This window comes from Haliotis asinina, chromosome 14 (genome assembly GCF_037392515.1).
Source record: "Haliotis asinina isolate JCU_RB_2024 chromosome 14, JCU_Hal_asi_v2, whole genome shotgun sequence".
Lineage (NCBI taxonomy): Eukaryota > Metazoa > Mollusca > Gastropoda > Lepetellida > Haliotidae > Haliotis > Haliotis asinina.
This window is the reverse complement of record NC_090293.1, coordinates 10,819,848-10,844,401: the sequence shown is the minus strand read 5'-3', so window position 1 is coordinate 10,844,401 and position 24,554 is coordinate 10,819,848. Positions and strand designations below refer to the sequence as shown.

At 41.0% G+C, this 24,554-nt stretch overlaps 1 protein-coding gene across 1 annotated transcript; it reads right to left on the bottom strand.

Moving 5' to 3' along the window:
- Positions 1-408: 408 nt before the first annotated feature.
- LOC137261819 (caprin-1-like) lies at positions 409-24,121 on the bottom strand. Its single transcript, XM_067799604.1, has 11 exons — positions 23,916-24,121; positions 11,071-11,133; positions 10,062-10,148; positions 8,610-8,771; positions 8,142-8,376; positions 7,045-7,377; positions 5,231-5,640; positions 4,002-4,173; positions 2,417-2,599; positions 1,666-1,836; positions 409-1,330 (listed from the first exon to the last, which is right to left on the bottom strand). The coding sequence occupies exons 1-11, from the start codon at positions 24,027-24,029 to the stop codon at positions 1,221-1,223; spliced, it is 2,040 nt and encodes a 679-aa protein (XP_067655705.1). The 5' UTR covers positions 24,030-24,121; the 3' UTR covers positions 409-1,220.
- Positions 24,122-24,554: the final 433 nt, after the last annotated feature.

Genomic DNA, 24,554 nt, shown 5'->3' with positions numbered 1-24,554 from the left:
TGTCTGCTCAGCATGTGATTTGTTAGTTGTGGAACATGACTGGAAGATTAACATTTCATGCCCAACACCTTGTTTCATGGACATCTGCTGGTCTCATTTATTCTTCCAAGATACAGTCACAGGTAAAAGCGAAGATTGGGTCTATTTCTTGTTTTGGGATAATTACTAATGATATTTCAGTCTGTGAGTGAGCATTCCTTAATGTGGCATCAGCAATGTTGCAGCTATTCACGGAGAGTCCTGAGATGCCATGCTGCTGTTTAACATTGTTACCTCAGAAAAAGCAGTACAGTCTCTTCAGTCTATTATGAGACAGGGGACAGAAGAACCAAAAACCACACTCCTTCCAAAACCATCAGCCTCTCCACTTATGACACCACCCACAACACCACTGACAACAAACATGAATTTGATTTTGACAAACTTTTATTCGATTGCAGAAGCTAGAAAAAAAAATGAGGGGATCTTGATCCAAAGACCCAAATAATATTTGTATGCTGACCAACCAAATAATTGCATTCTAGCATAGAATTTTAACTTGGATGACCATGACGACATTAGTCATAGATCCCTCAAGGACCTGCCATTTGTCTTATTTTGCTTTTTTTTTTGCTTTTTTTTTTTGTTGTAAAGGTTTACTTAAATATCTGCTTGATCACATCGGGCATACTTGATTGGAGCAAGGTTTCCCAGCCCTCTCTGTGCAGTAGTTCAGCACTACAATGAAATAAAGAAAAAGATGGTGTGATGAGAATATGGGTTTTTCCTGTACAGAGATGGCTGGGAATCTCGATAATCAGCAACAAGCATATCCATCAAGTTTCCTTGTTACAAAACACCTGGGTGTAGTCTTGAAAAAAAAATCAAATGAGGAAAAAAAAATACCACGTTTGGATGTTAAAATGCTGTGAATTTGTTGTTGTCCGTTGAAATTTGCCTTCCCACGTCTACATCTGCCCACTGCCTGTGCAACACGAAGCCTCTCCAATGACAAACACATCAAAGGCCCTGAAGCTTTGGGTTGGGTGGGAACTACCCACTCTCATGGAATCACCCTTCAGCATACACCTGATGACGCAATTTGACACTAAAATAGCGGTTTGAGCATTATCATCAACAAAAGCTGCAGGGCCAATGAAATTTCTGTCACAGTCACAAATCATTGCAGAATGTATCTATCACTGGCAAAGATGGTTTGTTTTTGTGTTTCGTTTCCTTAGTTACTGCTGGAACTGTCCTCCAGTGTTTGGCCGTCCCACACCATTACCGCGAGCATTGCCAGTTCTTGGTGCGTTGTTGGCGTTTCTTGAGGGTCCTCCTCCACGCATCCCTTGGGTGAAATAAAGGTGTTGAATGATTAGATTCAGATTTGAACAATTGTGAAAGACTACATAAAAACTTAATAATACTAAATTGCCATGGCTTATTTTCGAAATGTTCTACTATTTTTCAAAACCAAAGTCTGCAAAATTTTAGATTCACATAATGGAACACAAAATCCTGGGATTGATAAAATGATCAATGCTGTCATCTGACCTTAAAGCACCTGAGAATCCCCTCTAACTTACGAACATTGACAAGGGCGTTTTCGTCAGAATATCTTATTTAACAATTTCACAAATATATTCATATGAGGTTAAGTTAGAAGGCTGACAAACATCATACCTCCACTGTTCCTCATGCCACCCCGGTCGCTGCCACCTGACCCCCTCATCTGTCCACCACCACCTCGCTGCTTGTAGCCCTGGTTGAAACCACCTCCACTATTGTTGCTGTAGCCTTGGTAACCGTCAGACTGGTAGTTATTGCGGGAAGCGTATCCTGGGTACTGGCCTCCTATGAAGATGAACATGCATTCACTTACAAAAGACTTCCTAGATAAATACACCAAAGGAATATCTGTATCGGAGCGAATGAAATCACACACAGTTAATAGAAATCTTGACTCAGCTAAACTTGCCAAATGGCCATGAAAAATATTATCTTAAGTGTGTTCTTTTACAAATTAATAATTCTCTAATATGTCAAATTTATTCAGAAACGATTCTGAATGGAGACTATATTGGCAAAAAAGCGCAGGTGGGGAATATAGCATGTTGCACATCTTTAAGAAATAAATAGTTACAGACACTTATGTACATTAAACAGTAAGAGACACAGATGGACTACCTGCAATAATTAACTTCAGAAAAAAAATGGTGACAGCGTTCGGAATAATCCTTTTTGAAACCCAAATTGTGATTTGACAATGACAATATTGCCATAAATAACTCAAATCTCTCCCTCATTACTGTCATCCTTTCCTTAGTTGCCTTAATGGTGGATGTTTACACATCAGAAGTATATTATACACCCATATTGACTGCATTCAGTGATGACTGTTCCATCTCTACACAAATGTGTACCACTGACTCACCTCTCCCGCCGCGACCAGAGTTCTGTCCACTGATGTTGCCTCCACCAGCATTCCTGTTAAAGCCGTTCTGCATATTGCTGTTGTTACCACCAGTGTTACCTCCTCGCCCTCCGCGGCCACGGTAACCACTCCCATCTCTCCGTGGCCCTCGCTGCTGGAAACCATCATTCTGGTAGCGGTTATCTGAAACAGAGTGTTCCCACTTAATCACGAACCACGGAACTGATTTTATGTACAAGGCTTGTAACAGTCTCACAAACTATTCAATTCAGTTGCCTCTGATGACAAGAACCTGTGAAGATCTGTGTTTGAATTTGTCACCAGCAACCAATACTGGTCTTAGAGGCACCTAACCGGATCAGGTGGTCAGATATGCTGACTTGGTTGACAGATCATGTTATTGATCACTGGATTGTCTGGTCCAGATTAAAATATTTACAGACTGCCTGTATAGCTGAAATTTGGCTGATAGTGGTGTTTAACACCAACCAAACCAATCTGATGACAAGCACCTGTTGCTGCAGACTGACACACCCAGTAGTTCCATGTGACACTGACATGGTGACAGCATTACATCATCGTAAGTGTACTTATGGCTTCTTGGTGTCAAATGGTGCCACCAACTATTTGTTACAGGGTATTTTATTATTTACAACATTCCAGCTATACGACTACCAATAAATAGACAAATCAGGGCCTGATAACCAAATGGCAGGAGATGATCTTAGGATACAAAAGAATGACCTCAGTCACATCCTACACGACATGGTCACTGAAGATCAGTTCTAAGCAGATCTCTGATTGATTGATTGATTGATTGATTGAGTTTTCCAGCCATTTGGCTGTGGTCTGTAAATAATCTGGACCAGATAATCCACTGCTTAACAACATGATCATCGATCTGCGCAATTGGAAACCAATGACAGGTGTCAACAAAGTCAGTGAGTCAGTGACCACCCGATCCCTATAGTCACCTTTTATGGCAAGCACGAGTTGCAGAAGGCCTATTCTACCCCCTGACATTCACGTGTTGAAAATATAGGGACTTAGATGTACATTACTCTTGGGACATAATGACAAGCATTAAATAAGTCAGAGCCCTATATCACATTCGACAACAAACATCAAATCTCAAGCTTTTATCAAAATGAGACAATGGTATATACTTCAATCATTTAAAAAATACAAAGTTTTGGAAATATGAAAATATAAACCACAACCCTATGTTCAGAAACGACTTTAGCATCTGGAGCCAAACTTGCAAATTCAGTATAAGATACAGCTAAACTTGCCAAATGGCCATGAAAAATATTATCTTAAGTGTGTTCTTTTACAAATTAATAATTCTCTAATATGTCAAATTTATTCAGAAATGATTCTGAATGGAGACTATATTGGCCAAAAAGTGCAGGTGGGGAATATAGCAAGTTGCACATCTTTAAGAAATAAATAGTTACAGACACATATGTCACCACTACAATATTGCCTAAATACAGTGATTTACCACTTGTTTGCGCAGTAGTCACAGACTATCAGTGCTTTATAGTAAATTTATGAGAGAAAATCAATTATGAGTCATTCTTACTCTGGAAGGTGTTAGCTCCGTTGGCGTCGGTGTTCTGAGACGTGTGGTTGGGACCATCACCAATCTGTTCTTGAATGCCAGCCTGTGAATACATTGACTGGAAAACAGGCGCTGCTGCGTTCATTGTAAACTTCTTCTCCGGCTGATTGGAAATGTTGGGCTGTTGGTTATCCTATTATTGAAAACATGGCAAAAATACAGATCCTCTACATTCAATCATACACAGCAAGTAGGTGAGAACAGCCTTTCAAAATGTAAATACTTCTGACACTGTCAATTGGAAACGCTTATCTGTTCACTATCAAAACCAAACACAGTGACAACACAGTTAATAAAAAGCTTTTAACAATCAATGCTGCCCAACTGCTGGTTACAGTCAGACACTAGCTTCCCCTCTAGAATTTGACTGATTGAGGGAGTTGGGTATTACGACTCTTTTAGCAATATTCAAGCAATATCACAGTGGGAGACACCAGATATTGGCTTCACAACTTGTACCCATGAGGGGAATCAAACCCACGGGTTCTGAATGATAAGCCAACGCTTTAACCACTTGGCTACCCAACTGCCCTCTGGAATTAAAGTGAGTTGACTCCGTGAGTAAAACATGATAGATAACAGATGTACCTCCGCACATGTAGACTGACAACCACTGTCACAGTGTCACAAATGCACATGCCAAACATGGAAACAAGGTGAATGAGTTTGGTTTTATGCCCCTTTTAGCAATTTTCCAGAAATATCACGGAAGGGAACATCAGAAATGGGCTTCACACAATGTTCCCATGTGAGGAATGGAACCCAGGTCTTCGATAGGTCAAGCAAACACTTTATCACTGGGTTACCCCACTACACCTTAACACGGGAGAGAACTCATTAGGGACAATCCATACCAATCTCCCTTGTCCATTACACAAACATGTAAATGTACAGATGTTATACATGTGTTACCACTAACATAATTCCAGAATATTTATAATTTGTTATTGATCATTCCGTTCTTCTGCCTCAGATCCCTCGATAGACAGAAGACAAAAATGCAATGTTTACATTCCAGGGATGGCAACAGGGGAAAGAGATTTCAGGTGGGGGTTTGAGGCCCCTAAACCGGATCCAGGGAATGTCAAGACCATTTGATTTGCATTTAAATTTGTGCAGATTTCCATGGATTCACAGAAAATTGCCATCCCTGATATTGCAGAACTTGGCCCAACAACAATCCAGCTCACCTGAGATTGTGGGAGTGGTATGGAGGGTGGGATATCGTATTGCCCCATGGAATTGTCAGATCCAGTTTGGTTCATCATCCCGTGTGAGTCGTCTGCAGCTGGTGGAAACATTGACTCGGTCTGGATATTTTGTGATAAGGCGTTTTGACGAAATTGCTGTGAGGAGGGATAGTCCATGTTTTGCTGTGACAGTGTGGTCTGTTCCGCTGACTGATATCGCTGTTGTTGCTGTTCTGCTAAGCTGTTGCTGGTGTGTTGACTTGTCTGGGCTGGGGTTGGATTGTTCTGTTGATCGTACGCCTGGGTTGCGAAACCAGATAGAGTCCGTGAATCTGTGTCCGGCGTGGGTTGAGCTGAAGGTCTGGGCATGGGCTGGGCTGCGACAACTGCAGGGTCAATGTGAGGAGCCGCTGTAAAATAAAGCACAAACTACGTACATGACCCTTCACACAAGAATAGGGCTTGGATGTGACAGTGCAAAGTTCAATTTTGCCGTTTCTGTGTTCTTTGGGAGAACAGACTATTTCAAACAAGTCACTTGTCTCAGAATCTGCTAGAAACAATCACAACCCACTCATCTATTTTTCACAACCTACACTACTCGAAGCTTATGACCAGATGGTGCAGGAAACTCACTGGTCTTGGACATTTCATTCCTCTGGGAAAACAGACATATTTAAAACAAGTCACTTGTCTCCATCCTCGATAAACTCCAGAGCATAAGTTACGATAAATCTCCATTATAACCTGGGGATGCAGCTACATAATTGTTACCTTCCTTTGCTGGCTCTGCATTCTCACAGCAGCCGATCAGCTCAGACACTGCTACAACCAAGCTTACTTGTGTCAACAAAGACAGAGGTCGCAGCCACAAAGGTTTGTTCGCAGTGAGACTCAGACTTGAGGGGAAATCAAACAAACTGACAGAACCGAAACTTTAGAAAAATATATATGCAAGAACTCCTACTGCTTTCAGAGAACCTCTGCATCATTTGTGTTGCCATTTTTACATAATATAAGAAGCGAAAGTGAGTTGTGATTGGTACACTCAACTTCCCAGCATACACACCCAATTGGATAAAATGCCAGCCAAGGACGTAACACAATCATCGGGCCGAGCAGAAGATGCATCCAGGGTAAGAGGAGATTATTTGTAACATTTATCTAGGAGATTATCAAGGGTGCTTGTCTCAGGAACCACAACAGTCAGGAGTTAGCTTGTCAAGGCATCTACCCACCAACTCTTCACAACTACACCTCCTGATGTTGTAACCTGCATGCTGGGCCAGGTGCCAACACTTACACCTTTCATAAGTGCTAATAATGATTCAATCTAATATATATTACACCCCATTTCATAAACTTAATTCAAAATAGCAAAAGGCATATCTATGGGTAATGACTAATGTATGTGAAGTTTGGTGAACCTAGCATGTAAATTTAAGAGATGTGCTCCGGACAAAACGATCAAACCCTTTGGGCATGAAGTCTTGTTTCCATGGAAATAGCAAAATCCAAAATTCTGAAAAACTTCAAAATAGCAAAAGGCATATCTATAGCAATGATTAACATGTGTATGAAGTTTGGTGAACCTAGGGTGTAAGAGGTTAGCTCCATACAAAATTTCCGGACTGAAGGACAGACGGACCGACAGAAAGAACGCTATATACCACCATTACTTCATAGCAAAGGCATGAAGAAAATGTCTGATAACTAGCTGATAACTAGCTGTCTTGAACTGCTGCTCAAGTTGTCATCCATAACAATTTCCTGTTTTAAGAATTCTCTCCCTTGTTTCTGAAGTGCAAACTTACAGTCCACATCAATGGTTGACTCCTGCAGAAAGTTGAAACTGCCCTGCACGGAGGATACGATCTCGTCAATGGGTCTTTGGCTGGGCTGCTGAAAGACCTCGTTGGCATAGTACGCAGCTTGCCCACCCTGGGTTGCCATGTTGTTGAGCTGAGGGGGAACAGGCTGATTCATGGCCTCCTGGGGCGGCTGGCTAACTGGGAGATCCAGAGCAGGTTCGTCCGGCTGGGATTCGGTTTTACCATCCTCACTCGACTCCACATCTTCGCCTCCGTCATCCTCAATGGCTTCTTCGGCATCCTCAACTGCAGCAGCTGCAGCTTTGGCAGCATTCTCTGAAACAGACATAAATCATGTAACTACAGAGTTGTCATATAGGTTGATAACAACAGCCTGACAAACTGCAAAATTCTGCAGCTCATCTTAAACGTAAATTGTGTAAGTACCTAGTCAACATTAGGCAAGAAGATTTATTAACTTAAGAGTCAATGAGTCAGCACTCAGCAATATACCAGCCATATGGCAATGGTGTGTAAATAATTGAGTCTGGACCAGACCCTGTGATCAACAGCATGAGCATCGATCCATGCAACTGAGATACCATTACATGTGTCGACCAACTCACTGAGTCTGACCATCTGATCCTGTTAGTAACCTTTCACGACACGCATGAGTTTCTGAATTCTACCATGGATCTTCATGGGTCTATTAACTTAGATGCAAGCACATGTGGACACATGAATGAAAGAAGAATTTACTGCCTGACATTCACAAACACGAAAACAACCAGCGAGACTGACAAAATTGTCTGCTTCAAGGAATTGATGATGAACTTAACATAAATAGTATCATAAACTGATCAGCTACTATATAACTTTCTTCAATGATCAGATTGGTGGATGCTTACAAGTTGTGAGGTATTTAATGTTCAAATGGTGACCGTTTTAAAGACTGTTAGTTAAGAATCGCGTGACTGAAAAATTGTGACATTTTATGACTAAGCAGAAAACTTAGCTAAATTTCAACCAAGCATGACACTTCTGTGATACTGGATAAATCCTACCATAGCATGGCCAAGGTATATCTGTGTAGTACATACCCTCATTCTCCAGCTTCTGAACTGCCTCAAAGTACCCACATCCACTGATAAGGTCAATGAGTTCTTTCAAATCCTTGTACGTTGTCCCAACGACTTCCTTCTGTTTGCCCTCCAGGAGTGAGACGATGTGCTCGGCAGCAGCATTCAGCTTCCTATGGTAGTCCTCCCCTTCCCGCGTGGGGCTGATCAGCTGATACAACTCATCCAACTGGTTTAAGTTCTCCTCTGTTAGAACCTGCATAACAGTTACTTACCCACTGTGATACTGGTTCTACCATGAATTAAAAAAAATATTTGATTTGGACAGATTTCATAAGCTCAAATTGAAACATCGTCAAAAGGCTTTCTCTGAAAACTAGAACAGATAAAGTGAAAATATTCTTAACATAATTGATAATACCAAAGCGGTTATTGGTCAAAATTATATTCTAAACGTCAACCCTTCCATGGTATGATGGCACTACGTACCACTGCCCCATGTTTGCCCGTCTGGAAGTCAGAGCGTATGTTCTGGGAGCCCAGACTGTCCAGAAGGTTCTGGACTTGAAGCAGCTCCTGGATTCGTTTGATCTCATGTAGCTGGCGATCTAACTTCTCCCTCCTCATCTGCTTCTTCATCAGTTTCCCAGCCTACAAAAGAAACACCACAATCTTAATGAACAGTCAAACTTCATTGCCTTTGCCACAACAAACAAGAAAACAAAGCTATCAACAGCACCCCCTTTCCCAAACCTGTTGACATGGCAACAAACAAATACTCTTTCATTCAGAATTCAGAAACTATCAAAAGGCACCAGTGCACCACCAGACCAATCTATGTGTCAAGTCTGATGAAGGAATACTGAACAGTTTTAGTTTTGCTCCAGAGAAGGCACTATCAATTTCAGTCAAAGTCAGACTTAATACTATGGAAACACAAAACAATCCTATGAACAATTCCAAAAGGCACCAGTACACCACCAGACCCAACCTATGCGTGCAGTTTGGTGAAGAAATAGTGACCAGTTTGTGCATGCAGTTTGGTGAAGAAATAGTGACCAGTTTATGCATGCAGTTTGGTGAAGAAATAGTGACCAGTTTTGAAGATGAGTGTACACTAATGCTGCAATGAATGTACTGTATGGCAAATATGATATGCATCACAAATATTGGGTAATTAATATGAATAATTATTCATGAATGTAATACTGTAGGTGAGTGATTGATGCACAATATGGAACCCCCATGTTTACTGTTAATCTGTCGTAGTAATAACCAGTGATCTGACATGACACTCAAATTTGGTATGTAGTACACTAATAGTTGTTGTCCACAATATCATAGGCAGCCATTGCAAACCAACATAACTTGCACTACTGCAATGATAGTACATATTCCATTCTTTCATGTTTCACTTTAATAAAGGCTCAAAGAAAACATGCTCAGATAAAAAAAAAATGTAAATATCCATTCATATTCGGCTCTAGTGACCACGAATTGTATTCATGATGGGCTATGGTTTGATTCACCGAAAATGAGAGTGTATCGTAACAGCCCCAGTGTGCATGGATAGACATACACATGGATGGAGCAATATTAAATATCATCCCCACACCCCACTGATCTACACAACTGGTATGTGTCAACCAAGTTAGTGACCGTATTGCCAAGTGGAAAGAGTACTGCAAGGTTTGACAGTTCTGTTATGGAAATGATTACTACCACCAGTTTCAAAGTCAAATCTGTTGCCATGGAAATGCAAATACGTTTAATTCAGTAATGCAAAACTACCAAAAGGCACCAGTGCACCACAAGATGGCAGCTTGGGATATCCAGCGTAATAATATCAATCATGTTGTATGGAGTGTATTAAGGTGTCTCACCGAATCACACAAATATACTTGGTACATCAGAAAACATGATGTGTCCTGATTGTCTTACCTCATTGCTGATAGCAGTAAACTGTTTCTGAAGCTCCCTCGAATACTCCAGCGTTTGGATAACCTCTTCGTAATGTTCGATTGCATTCTGTGATATAAAGACAAAGAAAAATATTAACTTCCCAAAATATTTCAAAGACATAAGCTTCTATATACTTTCCCATACATTTTGGGATCATGACAGATCCCTTCATCAGGTCAAGTATCTTGGACCTGAACACTTATCAAAAACAACTTCTCAATGCCACATCAACAGTAACTTTGCAAAAGTACATCCGTACTTAACTCCATACATGTTATCAGTTATTGAAAACCAGTTTTTGCATCCCTGAAACTATTTAGTCTTAACCTCACCATTAAACATGGGTTTGGTCATTCTGAATTCCAGTGTCCATGACAGGAAATCATGCCTTCAATGATAACATTGCTTGAACAAGTTGAAGGTTAATTTATACTTAGGCCTGGGCCAAATGAAACTGAACTGTTCCAGCAGTCATGACAGTGTTCAGGAAATCCTGCTCTAAGTTTTACGTGTGTACAGATTTATTACACAAAACACTGAAATGGCATATGTCGTGGCATTTCAAGTCTGGATCATCAAGAGGTATGGGCACACATTTTCACAGAAGCACACCTAAAGTATCTGTCTAGAGAGTGAGCGAGTGAGTGAGTTTAGTTTTACGCTGGACTCAGCAATATTCCAACTATATGACGGCAGTCTGTAAATAATAGGGTCTGGACCAGACAATCCAGTGATCGACAGCAGGAGCATCGATCTGCACAACTGGGAACCAATGACATAAGCCAAACTAGTCAGCAAGCCTGACCACCCGATTTTGTTAGTCGCCTCTTAAGACAAGCATACTTGCCTTTCATCGTAAGCATGGGTTGCTGAAAGCCTATTCTACCCCGGACCTTCATGGGTCTGTGTTGTACCCTCTGGCACATTTTGAAAAATTTGCATTTCTATCCCTGGAACTGTTTATTGGAGGACCACGACAAGTACTCACCTTCTGGTCTAACTCCAGCTTACCCCCAGAGGCCGCCTTTTGCTTGATGTTATCAAGTTTAGTCTGAAACAAAAACAAGGTCAGTTTACAAACAAACCAAGGATGTTTTGCAACCACTGATTACTTAAAGCACGCTGATTGGTCAAGAACTCTCACTTCTAAAACATGACGTGTCTGCAGTTTGCTTGCCCAATAAAACAGGAAGAGATAACCCTGACGATGAACAGCTTAATTTTTCACAATTAGAAAATAACTACTTTGAAGATGCAACCGGCTGAGGGTGCAGGTTGGAGACTCTGTTTTCCCAGTTCCTCGTTGATCCCAAGAAGAAAGTTCTTTCAAACTCAAATTTCCATCAGCTACCACTGTGGGAGACTGAAACTACCTCTGACAGATTGGCAAGAAGCTATAAGGCAGTACCCAATGCTAGGGAGTAAGGTTTTACACCACTTTTAGCAATATCCTAGCAACATCCCAGCAGAAGACACCAGAAATGGATGCACCTAACATAAGGCAAGTATTGCTATTTACTCGTTGATCCAACATGTGAGAGGCAAATGCTGCTAAACACTGTAATTATCAGTTGTATAACAGTTGAGAATGTGGCTCGGAGAAGAGACTGGCCAAAAGTGCGAGTAAGTGAGCAAGTGAGTTCAGTTTTATGCCACTTTTAGTGAGTGAGTGAGTGAGTTTTAGTTTTACGCCGCACTCAGCAATATTCCAGCTATATGGCGGCGGTCTGTAAATAATCGAGTCTGGACCAGACAATCCAGTGATCAACAACATGAGCATCGATCTGCGTACTTGGGAACCGATGACATGTGTCAACCAAGTCAGCTAGCCTGACCACCCGATCCCGTTAGTCGCCTCTTACGACAAGCTGAGTCGCCTTTAATAGCAAGCATGGGTTGCTGAAGGCCTATTCTACCCCGGAACCATCACGGGTCTATGCCACTTTTAGAAATATTCCAGCAACATCAAGGTGTTGCCAGAAATGGACTTCACACAATGTACTCATGTGGGTACTTGTACCCAGGTACTAGCAAAGACATAATTAGGCTACCCCACAGTCCTGGTCAAAGGTGTAAGTCAAGGTCATATGTCAACCAATGAAGTAAAGGATTAACAATATTATATCATAGAAAAGGACTTAACACGTCAAAGGTATGTCCTTGTCCCACATCCTTGTCAATACAATGGGCCCGTGTGTGATGTATATCCAGAAGCTAGTGAAATAAACTTGGGTATAACCAGTGCTAAGGCTAATGGACAGAACTCACACAGGAAAAACGTAATGCAAAGGGATTTTGTAGACTCATTCACTTGTGTCAGTAAACTACATTAACCTGACACACCCACAACTTTTCCACAGCGATGTTTACTTCACTTCACTAGACTTAAGGCAAAATGAACCTACATCAAAACATGAGCCTGCTTGAAAGCATGAGCCTACTTGAAAACAATCATTTTAATCTTCAGTGAGTGATACAAGATTAAGAATAAGGTAAGCATCAATTCCTGAATAACATGTAACATGATCCCAAATACTGGATCTGTCAGTATTTTTATTAATGTCATGTGCATAAAATGAGACATCCCGGCGATAAAATTCCCAGAGTCATCTAAATGTCACATGCCTGATTTTCATCCTCAGACAAAAGGTATAACAAGGTAATAGACATGAAGGAATACAAAGATTGTCGTAATACAGACTATAGTCTCATTCAATTGCCTTCCATCTAACAGAAATACTTATTAGCAATTCCAAACTTCAAACTAATTGTTACTCCATTTAGACACTCTTTATTCTCCATCTTCAAAAGAGATTATTCTAATTGTGTTAAGGAACTGATTGGTTGGTTTGTTGTACACTAGTTTTGCAAGTTACGTTTTTAGCTATAATCCAACTATGTGGCGACAGTGTGTAATACCAAGTCTGGGTAAGACAATCAAGTTATCAAAGGAATGAGGAGTAATTTATGCAATTGTGATATGATGACTCATGTCGTTCAAGATATCACGAGCATGACCACCCAATCCCATTCGTCACCTCTTGCAACATGCATGGGTTACTGAAAACTGGTCCAGTTTTCCAAAGGGTTTATAGTCAAATTTATGTAGTGTTGCAACGAAATAATATGCACCAAAACAACAAAATCCACAAACATATTCTGTCACACACACAGAACAGACAGCAAAGTATCAACACAACTGATAAAGCACACAGGCAGACCATTTTTATTGCAACCTACGCAAATGATTCAGAATTCGTGTGACCAGTAGAGGACGTAACGTGTACGCGAGACGGTCTCCCGTTACGCGTACAAGTGACTACCTGAGAGGGGGTCACTCATACGCGTGACTCCCTGATCACAGAGAGAGAAATTCTGCATGTCACACAAAAACATGTCTAAAATTGTTATTTGTGAAAATAATTAAACAAAATTTGCTACAGTCATTGACAGATGGTCAAGTTATTGGATGACGTGAATGAAAACATAAAAAGAGGAAATTAAATTGTCAAAAAGTGACAAAAATGTGCAAAATTTGAGCAAAAATTAGCGATATTCAACTGCGAATTTCACCTATGTGCATAATTTTCAGAAACTTACATTTAGTATTTTCTGAAAGCTCATTTATCGTAGATTCATAATATATATGCAGCTTTCGATGCACACCAACGCACACCTGTTTGTTATTGTGTTGAAACATGTTTACTTTCTTCGAAACCGCGCGAATCGTCTCGCGTGTCATTAATGGGAGGTAACTGATGCCTGACTAAATTGCCCAGTCAAAACATCCGTCGTGAGTCTGAGACTGTGTGAAGCGTGCGTAATGTACATGGCGATATTTCTTGCGATATTTTCTGAAAGCTTATTCAACGCAGATTTACCTCGTACATGTACGTGTTCGTGTACATTAACGCACATAGGTGTACAATCGTGTTGAAACAAACCAACCTTCCTCCCACCGCTCGTCACAGACACACACAGCGTCCTCACAATTTCGTTACGCGTACCAGAGACGCTTCCCAGAAGCACGAACAAAAGTAGTCAGTTTTTGACGGCAATTTTCACCTATGTGCACATTTCACACAAACATGATCTTTATATTTTCTGAAAGCTTGTTCCATGCAGATTTACCTCGTATAAGTACTTGTTCGTGTACACGAATGCACATAGGTGTACAATCGCGATGAAACACATCTACTTTCCACCCACCGTTCGTCACAGACACACACAGCGTCCTCACAATTTTGTTACGCGTACGAGAGACGCTACCCAGAAGCACGAACAAAAGTAGTCAGTTTTTGACGGCAATTTTCACCTATGTGCACATTTCACACAAACATGATCTTTATATTTTCTGAAAGCTTGTTCCATGCAGATTTACCTCGTATAAGTACTTGTTCGTGTACACGAATTCACATAGGTGTACAATCGCGATGAAACACATCTACTTTCCACCCACCGCTCGTCACAGACACACACAGCGTCCTCACAATTTTGTTACGCGTACGAGAGACGCTACCCAGAAGCACGAACAAAAGTAGTCAGTTTTTGACGGCAATTTTCACCTATGTGCACATTTCACACAAACATGATCTTTATATTTTTTGAAAGCTTGTTCCATGCAGATTTACCTCGTATAAGTACTTGTTCGTGTACACGAATGCACATAGGTGTACAATCGCGATGAAACACATCTACTTTCCACCCACCGCTCGTCACAGACACACACAGCGTCCTCACAATTTTGTTACGCGTACCAGAGACGCTACCCAGAAGCACGAACAAAAGTAGTCAGTTTTTGACGGCAATTTTCACCTATGTGCACATTTCACACAAACATGATCTTTATATTTTCTGAAAGCTTGTTCCATGCAGATTTACCTCGTATAAGTACTTGTTCGTGTACACGAATGCACATAGGTGTACAATCGCGATGAAACACATCTACTTTCCACCCACCGCTCGTCACAGACACACACAGCGTCCTCACAATTTCGTTACGCGTACGAGAGACGCTACCCAGAAGCACGAACAAAAGTAGTCAGTTTTTGACGGCAATTTTCACCTATGTGCACATTTCACACAAACATGATCTTTATATTTTCTGAAAGCTTATTCCATGCAGATTTACCTCGTATAAGTACTTGTTCGTGTACACGAATGCACATAGGTGTACAATCGCGATGAAACACATCTACTTTCCACCCACCGCTCGTCACAGACACACAAACGGCCTCACAATTTCGTTACGCGTACGAGAGACGCTACCCAGAAGCACGAACAAAAGTAGTCAGTTTTTGACGGCAATTTTCACCTATGTGCACATTTCACACGAACATGATCTTTATATTTTCTGAAAGCTTGTTCCATGCAGATTTACCTCGTATAAGTACTTGTTCGTGTACACGAATGCACATAGGTGTACAATCGCGATGAAACACATCTACTTTCCTGCTACTGGCCACAGACACACACACCGCCCTCACAACATCAACAGACGTTCGAGAGGCAAAAGTAGTCGGTTTTGACGACGATTTTCACATATGTGCCAGTTTCATAGAAACATTAACTTAACATGTTCTGAAAGCATATTCAATGCAGATTTACACCATACAAGTACTTGTTCAAGTACACGAACGCACATAGGTGTGGCATCGCGTTGAAACACATCTACTTTCCACCCACCGCTCGTCACAGACACACAAACGGCCTCACAATTTCGTTACGCGTACGAGAGACGCTACCCAGAAGCACGAACAAAAGTAGTCAGTTTTTGACGGCAATTTTCACCTATGTGCACATTTCACACAAACATGATCTTTATATTTTCTGAAAGCTTATTCCATGCAGATTTACCTCGTATAAGTACTTGTTCGTGTACACGAATGCACATAGGTGTACAATCGCGATGAAACACATCTACTTTCCACCCACCGCTCGTCACAGACACACAAACGGCCTCACAATTTCGTTACGCGTACGAGAGACGCTACCCAGAAGCACGAACAAAAGTAGTCAGTTTTTGACGGCAATTTTCACCTATGTGCACATTTCACACGAACATGATCTTTATATTTTCTGAAAGCTTGTTCCATGCAGATTTACCTCGTATAAGTACTTGTTCGTGTACACGAATGCACATAGGTGTACAATCGCGATGAAACACATCTACTTTCCACCCACCGCTCGTCACAGACACACACAGCGTCCTCACAATTTTGTTACGCGTACGAGAGACGCTACCCAGAAGCACGAACAAAAGTAGTCAGTTTTTGACGGCAATTTTCACCTATGTGCACATTTCACACAAACATGATCTTTATATTTTCTGAAAGCTTGTTCCATGCAGATTTACCTCGTATAAGTACTTGTTCGTGTACACGAATGCACATAGGTGTACAATCGCGATGAAACACATCTACTTTCCACCCACCGCTCGTCACAGACACACAAACGGCCTCACAATTTCGTTACGCGTACGAGAGACGCTACCCAGAAGCACGAACAGAAGTAGTCAGTTTTTGACGGCAATTTTCACCTATGTGCACATTTCACACAAACATGATCTTTATATTTTCTGAAAGCTTATTCCATGCAGATTTACCTCGTATAAGTACTTGTTCGTGTACACGAATGCACATAGGTGTACAATCGCGATGAAACACATCTACTTTCCACCCACCGCTCGTCACAGACACACACAGCGTCCTCACAATTTCGTTACGCGTACCAGAGACGCTTCCCAGAAGCACGAACAAAAGTAGTCAGTTTTTGACGGCAATTTTCACCTATGTGCACATTTCACACAAACATGATCTTTATATTTTCTGAAAGCTTATTCCATGCAGATTTACCTCGTATAAGTACTTGTTCGTGTACACGAATGCACATAGGTGTACAATCGCGATGAAACACATCTACTTTCCTCCCACTGCTCGTCAGACACTCAAACCTTACCCACAAGATCGTTACGACTACGACAGACGCCTTTTGCCACGGGAGCAGACCCGGTGCTCAATATGTTCAGTCGCATCATGTGGTAAGTAACTTCGGAGGACTGCATGATCTTTAATAGTTTAAGCAAAATGTATTCTTGAACACACTGCATGCAGGAATTACCACTCATTTCCTTAAGTTTTATGTCATTGTCATCAACACGTAATGTTATAGAAATGCGATTTCTCCACTTTTAAACAGATGACGTGAATGTGATAAAAAAAAGAGTTATTTAGACGGAGATTTATGTATTCATATATATTGTTTCCAGTCTAAGTAAACTTAGCCTCAGTACTTTTCCTTACGCTCCATTACTGAGTCTAACAAAACCTTATGGGAGGTCGCGTCAGGTAACCTTTGGGACTGACCAATCAGAACACAGCTTTCCAAATCGCGAAAGTGGACATTCGCACACACCTTTTGAACTTTTTATCTCGAAAAGGTTCGTACCCGAACGATTCCGAATGTTATTTAGCGTATGATCGCTTCTGGGTGATTCACACGGCGCACATTACAACCATGACAACAGAGTTAACTGTCTCCGAAAACAGTGTTTTGGCAATATTCAAGGGATCTCATCTTGCAGAAATATTAGCCAATGGTCACCATGTAAACAGAAACCCCAAAGCGTATATATCGCAGGTCAAATATCTGTATTTTCTGCGGATTGTTGTTTGTGGAGAGATCTGTGCCCCTAAGTAGTAGCCGTTGTCTGATTGGTTAAATCTATATAACCGTCTCGCTATTGATTGGACGGTCATAGGTCGCTCAAAGGTTGCCTGATGCGACCTTCTGCTAGGTTTTGTTAAACTCAGTGGTGGTGTTTAAGGAATAACATTGAGACTGAGTTTACTTAGACTGACATTGTTTCAAAGCTGTATTATTAGTCAACTGCAGCAATAAAATCAGTCGAGCCATCCCTGTTACACACGGAAGATGCCACTTCCCTGAGCAGATTTTGCTCACCTACATATCAACTGAATTTTTGTCACAACTGAATAAACATGATTCTGTCTTTTACCAGCTTAACAACACCAAACAAAATAGTTAGCATTTAATTGTGCGTTTTTAAGTTTACCACGGACGATAAAAGCATCGTAAGCAGGAAACTGCACAGTGGCTGGCAGTGTCCACAAGACAGCCGTGTCAACTGTCTGCAAATATGCTGTCTCCAAACCCAATAAATGGGTATCCAGTCTCCTACCTGTATATTCAGGGCTAATCAACTGCAGTCATAAACTACGCCTGACTGCATCCTCTTCATTCCGGCTTAATCATTGTTGGAAAACAGTGTCGTGTGTGATATTGCATAATCTGTGTGAAATTTATTTGTGTTTCATTCTGTCAGGGGACAAATACAATTCGCCGTACTGAAGAATTTTGAACATGCACCTGTGTCCGAGAATATATAACTACTTCCATAGTTATACTAAATACATATAAAACATTCAGTGAAAGGTTACGTAATAATGACAAATAATGCAAAACTCCCTGGTACACACATATTTCTTCATTCTGCAGATGATGGCTGAAAAGGCTGTCCAAACCAACATGCTGGACTGTAGCTGGGTCTGGTTGTCTTCCCCTGTCCATGCTGTCGTCCAGGAAGGAAAACCCTTCCTATTTCACGCATATACATAAAATATATATTTCTGTGTTGGCTTTGAATGTATTGTTTTTATCTATGAATACTGTTTAAATCATCTACCAAAGTAAAAGATAGGAAAGCCGATGATAGTGTTGACAACGACGCACAGCACTTTCAAGTACTCTTCGAAGATAATCAGTACAAGAATAACTCCTTCATACCAAAACAGAACACTTTGAAAAGCATTATAACATTAAGCAATAAAAATCTGTTTATAAGTCGTCGATCAGTAATGCTATGGACAATATTTTGAGTTTGTAATCATCTGGAACAATTTTATTCCTTTCTTCCTCATAAATATGTCATCTCATTATCACGTGAGAGATCGTTATCACGTGATCAGTTCAATCGGAATGAAGTAAGAAAACGCTATTTTGCCCACCTCCACGCGACTTGAATATTTGTCACCACAAAATAAACATTTCTGTGGCCTTTCACAGATTATCAAACACAAACAGGAAACGGAATACATATAATTAGCATTTAATTATGTGTTTTCAAGCTATCATAAAATATACCTCGAACGACAAAGGCACCGTAAACAGGAAATTGCACAATCGCCCCCCGTGTCCACCAGATAGCCGTGTAAACTGTCTGCAAACTCATTAGATGTACACACCCTGAAGTAACGTGCTGTACTGCATCACACCTGTTGCCTGTCTCCACCTGTATATGCAGTGATACCCAACTACAGTCATTAACTATGCCTGGCCGCGTTCGGCCCAGCCTTCACTCCAGTGTCACGTGTGTGATACAATAAATTGCGTAATCCAAATGAAAGTTAATTGTGTTGCATTCGGCCAAAAAGATGAACCAAGACAAGCACAATTCGCCGCACTGATGTATTTGAAATATGTACCTGTGTTTCATAACCATAGCTGTACTACATACTGTGATACATCTAAAACATTCAGTGAAAGCTTCATACATTTTCGTTTTTATAACAAATAATGCAATGTTCTCAGGAATGTGCGTGTTCCCTCATTCTGCTGACTCCTGGCGGAAACGGGCATTTGGCCGTTCCCAGTCCAACGCAGCATGCAGGATTATACACGGGGCTGGTTGTCTTCCACTGGCCATGCTGTCTTCCAGGAACGAAAACCTTTTCTGTTTCAAGCATATACATAGAATATGTGTAAACAAGAAAGTCCCAGTTTTTACCTGAAGTAGATCTGGTAATGTGTGTTGTTAGTTTTGTTGTAGAAAGGGTATGTATGCAAATACGTATGTATTCGATCTAATTGAAGTTGCCTGTATGTGTACAGGGTAAGTGAAACAACACATTCTTACCTGAATATACTGTGCACACTGAAGGGGATGGAGGAATGATGTCTTCCAGGATGAGGGATGTTACGTAAATCGCCGACATGATGCACAATTCTTCAGAAAATGATGATTTGTAGACTTAACATGATCTTACCGAATGCGTAATGTATCCGCCAGGTCATATGGAGTTTGATCGAAAGAGGGGGCGAAAGATATTACAACCTGCAGGGGGCGTTATGTTTCCTTATTTAAATTTGTATTTTCGTACTTTTTTCATTTCGAAATTATGTCACAAAGTGTGATTTCTTTTTTTAAATGCCTTTATCAAATCATGTCAATTTCCGAAGGCATAAATTAGGTTCAAGTTACTTATATGCATTTTCATGATCAACAAGTCATCATTCGCAAGCTGGACCGTACAGAGGAACACCATCCTCAACTTGCAATAAGCAAACACGAGATCAGTGAGCCGCTTGAGCGGCTCACCAGAAACCTTATAACAGTTACCGTCTAATTAGTTTGTTTTCTCCCCAACTTCTGTCATTTTACACAATGCACATCTATTTACGGTGGTCTTAAAAGAAACATCATTTCTCTTTCAAGAGGTTCAGAAACGTTTGCATTTGGTTCGGTTTGGTAAGACTACAAATCTGTTTGCTGTAATCGTCTTGGCAATGAAGTATTGCAGATTCATACCCGTGCAGATATTCAGAGAGATATGCATCATAGCCTAATTTTCATACATCAATAACATTTTTTCAGATGTGTTTACAAAATAGTGTGTATACCGATGAAACTGCATGCTCACTTCGTTCGGATAACACCTCACATACGAGGGGTTCACGCTTCATTTGATTGGCTGAAACAGTCGCGCACGTTTACAGGGACTGTATGTTCTGTAAAACAGCATGCACGGCTAATGCGGGCATAAACTGATATGTACTCTGGAAGATACGAAATCCACATGTCAAAACCATGAGCTGTAATGAAATATCGAAGCAGGTATTTTAGTATAACACTAATTTTGATCAGTACGAGATGTCAGCTTTGGCTGGCACCGCGAGTCCCTTTTTTCAGTGTGCTGTGTGGAGTTACACAATGGACGTACGTCACTTCCGAAAAATATGCAAATGATTTAATAGTTTTCGCAGGATTACTTTTGACGAAATTGGCAAAGTTTTGATTCATGCAAGATGCGGTAGGGGTCGTATTAGTTTCAAAATATTCTGTAACTTTCTGCAAGATGAATACGTTGACATTTCCACCAGTAATACATTTAAATGAAATAAATCACCTTTTCATGAGCGATGAGTTGATTTTTGGGTAATTGGCATGTGTAAACAGCCGACCTTGGGCGTGGTATTCTGCTTTCCCGATGTTTTCACGTGCCGAAAAAATCGAAAATACAGAGGCCAAGTATGCATCAACCTAGGATGATTGTAAATATTTTGTCGGACAAACAACTTGTATTCTGCAGGTTGTAATCTGTTCAGTGCAAATGACGAAAGCGTGGCATCCGAGATCGAAAAACCTGTTCATTCACGACTGTCAAGTACCCCACCACCCTTGGGGATTTTACGGGACGCTTTAATTACCCTGCATCGTGTTCGCACCCAATCGAGGTGGTTCCACGGTGATTGAATTAATTAGGGGGAAGCGCTTCAGTTAGTACCGCGGAGCGCACCGTCTCGCGGACAAGAGACGATAGGCCGTCTCGCGTACACGTTACGTCTCGGACTGGTGACAGGAAGTTGTGGCTCCCACTGGGCTTCCATAGTTTTTTGTTTATTCTTGTTAAGGTATTGCCAATACACTTGGAACAACAGTGTTCATGATGGTGTTTCAAAGTAACAGGACAATGGGTCCTGTATGTTTCAGGTGTCTTACCCACTGAAAATTCACAGGACTCACAAAATAAAGTTAAACAAACATTTCAGATTTGACGTTTCCTATAATTGGCATTATTTACATTAAATGATAACAAACATAAGATTTCAAAACAGTAAACAAGTGCCACATGTCACAAATAACTTCACACAAAGCCATTGTGAAATATTCAGACACTGGGGCTGGTGGGTTGGTGATTTCTATTTGACCACTGGTGAATCTGCCAGATTTGTCAGAGGGTCAGACGCTATTCATGAATACTGAGCAAGTATTATTTCAAAACCAGAAGTCATGCAATCTGCAGTTCAGCCTCTCGCAAGGTCGGTCTGCATGTTTCAAGGTATATTTTTGGTTTCCAGTTACTTTCTCTGTAAAGTGAAAATGTTGATAGGATTAGGTTGTCTGGAAGCTCATATAAAAAATGCTTGTGTTTGGTGTGCATTAGCATTCACGTATGTGTCAGTCGATTCCAGACTTTCGGTGCACAGCCATGACCGCAAAGCGGAATGTTGTTAAAGGGTCTCTTCCAGATATGTGCTATTAATATTCGTTTAACCTATCTGGCTACAGCTCATTTGACCAATTATTGCCCAATCTAACTATTATAGCTTGTTTTGAGGTTCTCCCGACCTGGTCATTGGGGTTCCTAATCACAAAGGTGATCAAAGGTCTAAGGATAGAGCATTCAGATTCTAAGGATAGAGTATTCAGGTAGCCAGACTATTCCTAAACTATTGAAAAGAAATACAAAGAGCAACAATTCTAGTCAATCAACTCTGCCAAATTAAACACTGCGGGGGAGTAGTGCACTTTACCGGGCGCGCTTTTTCCGATTTTTTTCGCTGTGCTGGCGGGGCTCGAACGCTCTCAGCAGGGGTCGTGGGATTCTAATTAGACTAATTAGCGGACACGCTACCTCGGGACCACCGGTGCGATCACAGTTAGTTAGTGCTCGTTTAACGGGTCATTACCCCACTAGCTCTGCGCATGCGCAGTGAATGAAAACAAACTATTATGGTTTGTTTTCATTTACTGCGCATGCGCAGAGCTAGGCCCCGCCTACCCATTCATCAAAGCGAGCAGCCACACCTAGGCATTGTTTTCAAGATGTTGTGCAGCCAATCCAGCGAAGCTATGATATACGATGACGTTTATCGTTTGACTTTCGATTCGTGGATGGATATATGGATATAATCGCATCTAAGGTTTGCCAACCCTAACCTTTACTCACTAACCCTAAGGATCTAGATGGGGGGTCCCTAACCCTAAGGATCTAGAAGGGGGGTGTCCCTAACCCTAAGGATCTAGAAGGGGGGTCCCTAACCCTAAGGATCTAGAAGGGGGGTCCCTAACCCTAAGGATACATCAGCGCGGTAAAGTGAGACAGTTCAGTAGCTCTACAGCGCGCTCAGCAGTCCCGGGTCGCGCGCCCGGTAAACTGCACTCTAGCCCACTGCGGAAATGGATATTGAAGTACAAAACTCTCCACCATGTCTACTGACTAAGCAACATGAAAACTTAAACACTGAGTGAGCATGCTCCAAAGTCAAGTGATTCATTGCTATATTTGATGTCCAGGAGTAACCACAGTTACTCGATACAATCATGTAATTTGATACCGATAGTTTTCGTCATTTTAATAACGCTGTTATGCTAATGAATTGCTGCTTGGTCTCATTTGGGAATTATGAATCTACAGCTGACTAAACGTGACAGTACTTTCTGTTTGCCAATAAGCACTCTGTCGTTTGATTCGACTTGTGAATATTTCCGCCATCTTGGTTTGCTTGTGGGCCATGAAGATTTGTAAAATCTCTTCTGTACAAATCATGGTCACTCCTGACATATCATTAGCAAAATAAAGATATCGTTTAAAATCATCTGCAAAGTTCAACAAGTTCAGCGATAGTAATTACATCGTAAACTACATGCAACGCAGGAAAAGTTTTCGATCCTACTCGAAAAATGACGCTTCCGTCTTTGACAAGTGCAAAATTTGCAACTCTATATTTCAAACTAAGACATCACGTTCTCACCTTTCGCTTTTCTAGATTGCGGACCTTACGTTCCACAATTGCGATAGCTTGTTTTATGGGAGTTTGGGCCTCAATAGGGCCCTTCTTTTCCGAATCCGTAGAGGCGGTAGGCATCCTTCAACAGCAACAACCAGCATAAAAGACAGACAACTTCACGTGGTTGGATTCGCTGATCTGTTTACCCCAGTTTTGAGGGACATAGTGATAGTTAGTGTCACACCGATACCTTTACTAGGGTAGTTTGTAATATTTTTGACATATTTTTAGCAAAATGAATTTGCATAACGTGCAAATATTTATGATACGTAATCGTGTGAAATAAAATAACAAAGATTCACCACGCACATGGCTAGGCGTCATGAGGGAATGGGGTAAAATTATTTTAGACTAATTTCTATGTGATTGCGGCGCATACGACCGGTTGACTAAGACGAGACCCAGTTCGAATGGCAATGAACCTGAGATCGATTTCAGACGGGTTATCACGTGCCAAGGTTGTTTGAATGTAAATTAATGTGGAAATCCTTTACGAATGATGAAGTCTGTGTAATGCCATAACCCAAACGATTAAATTAAAATACCAGGTGCACGCATATTTACGAACTATACAATCATGAATCTTTATGAGAATCTGACAGA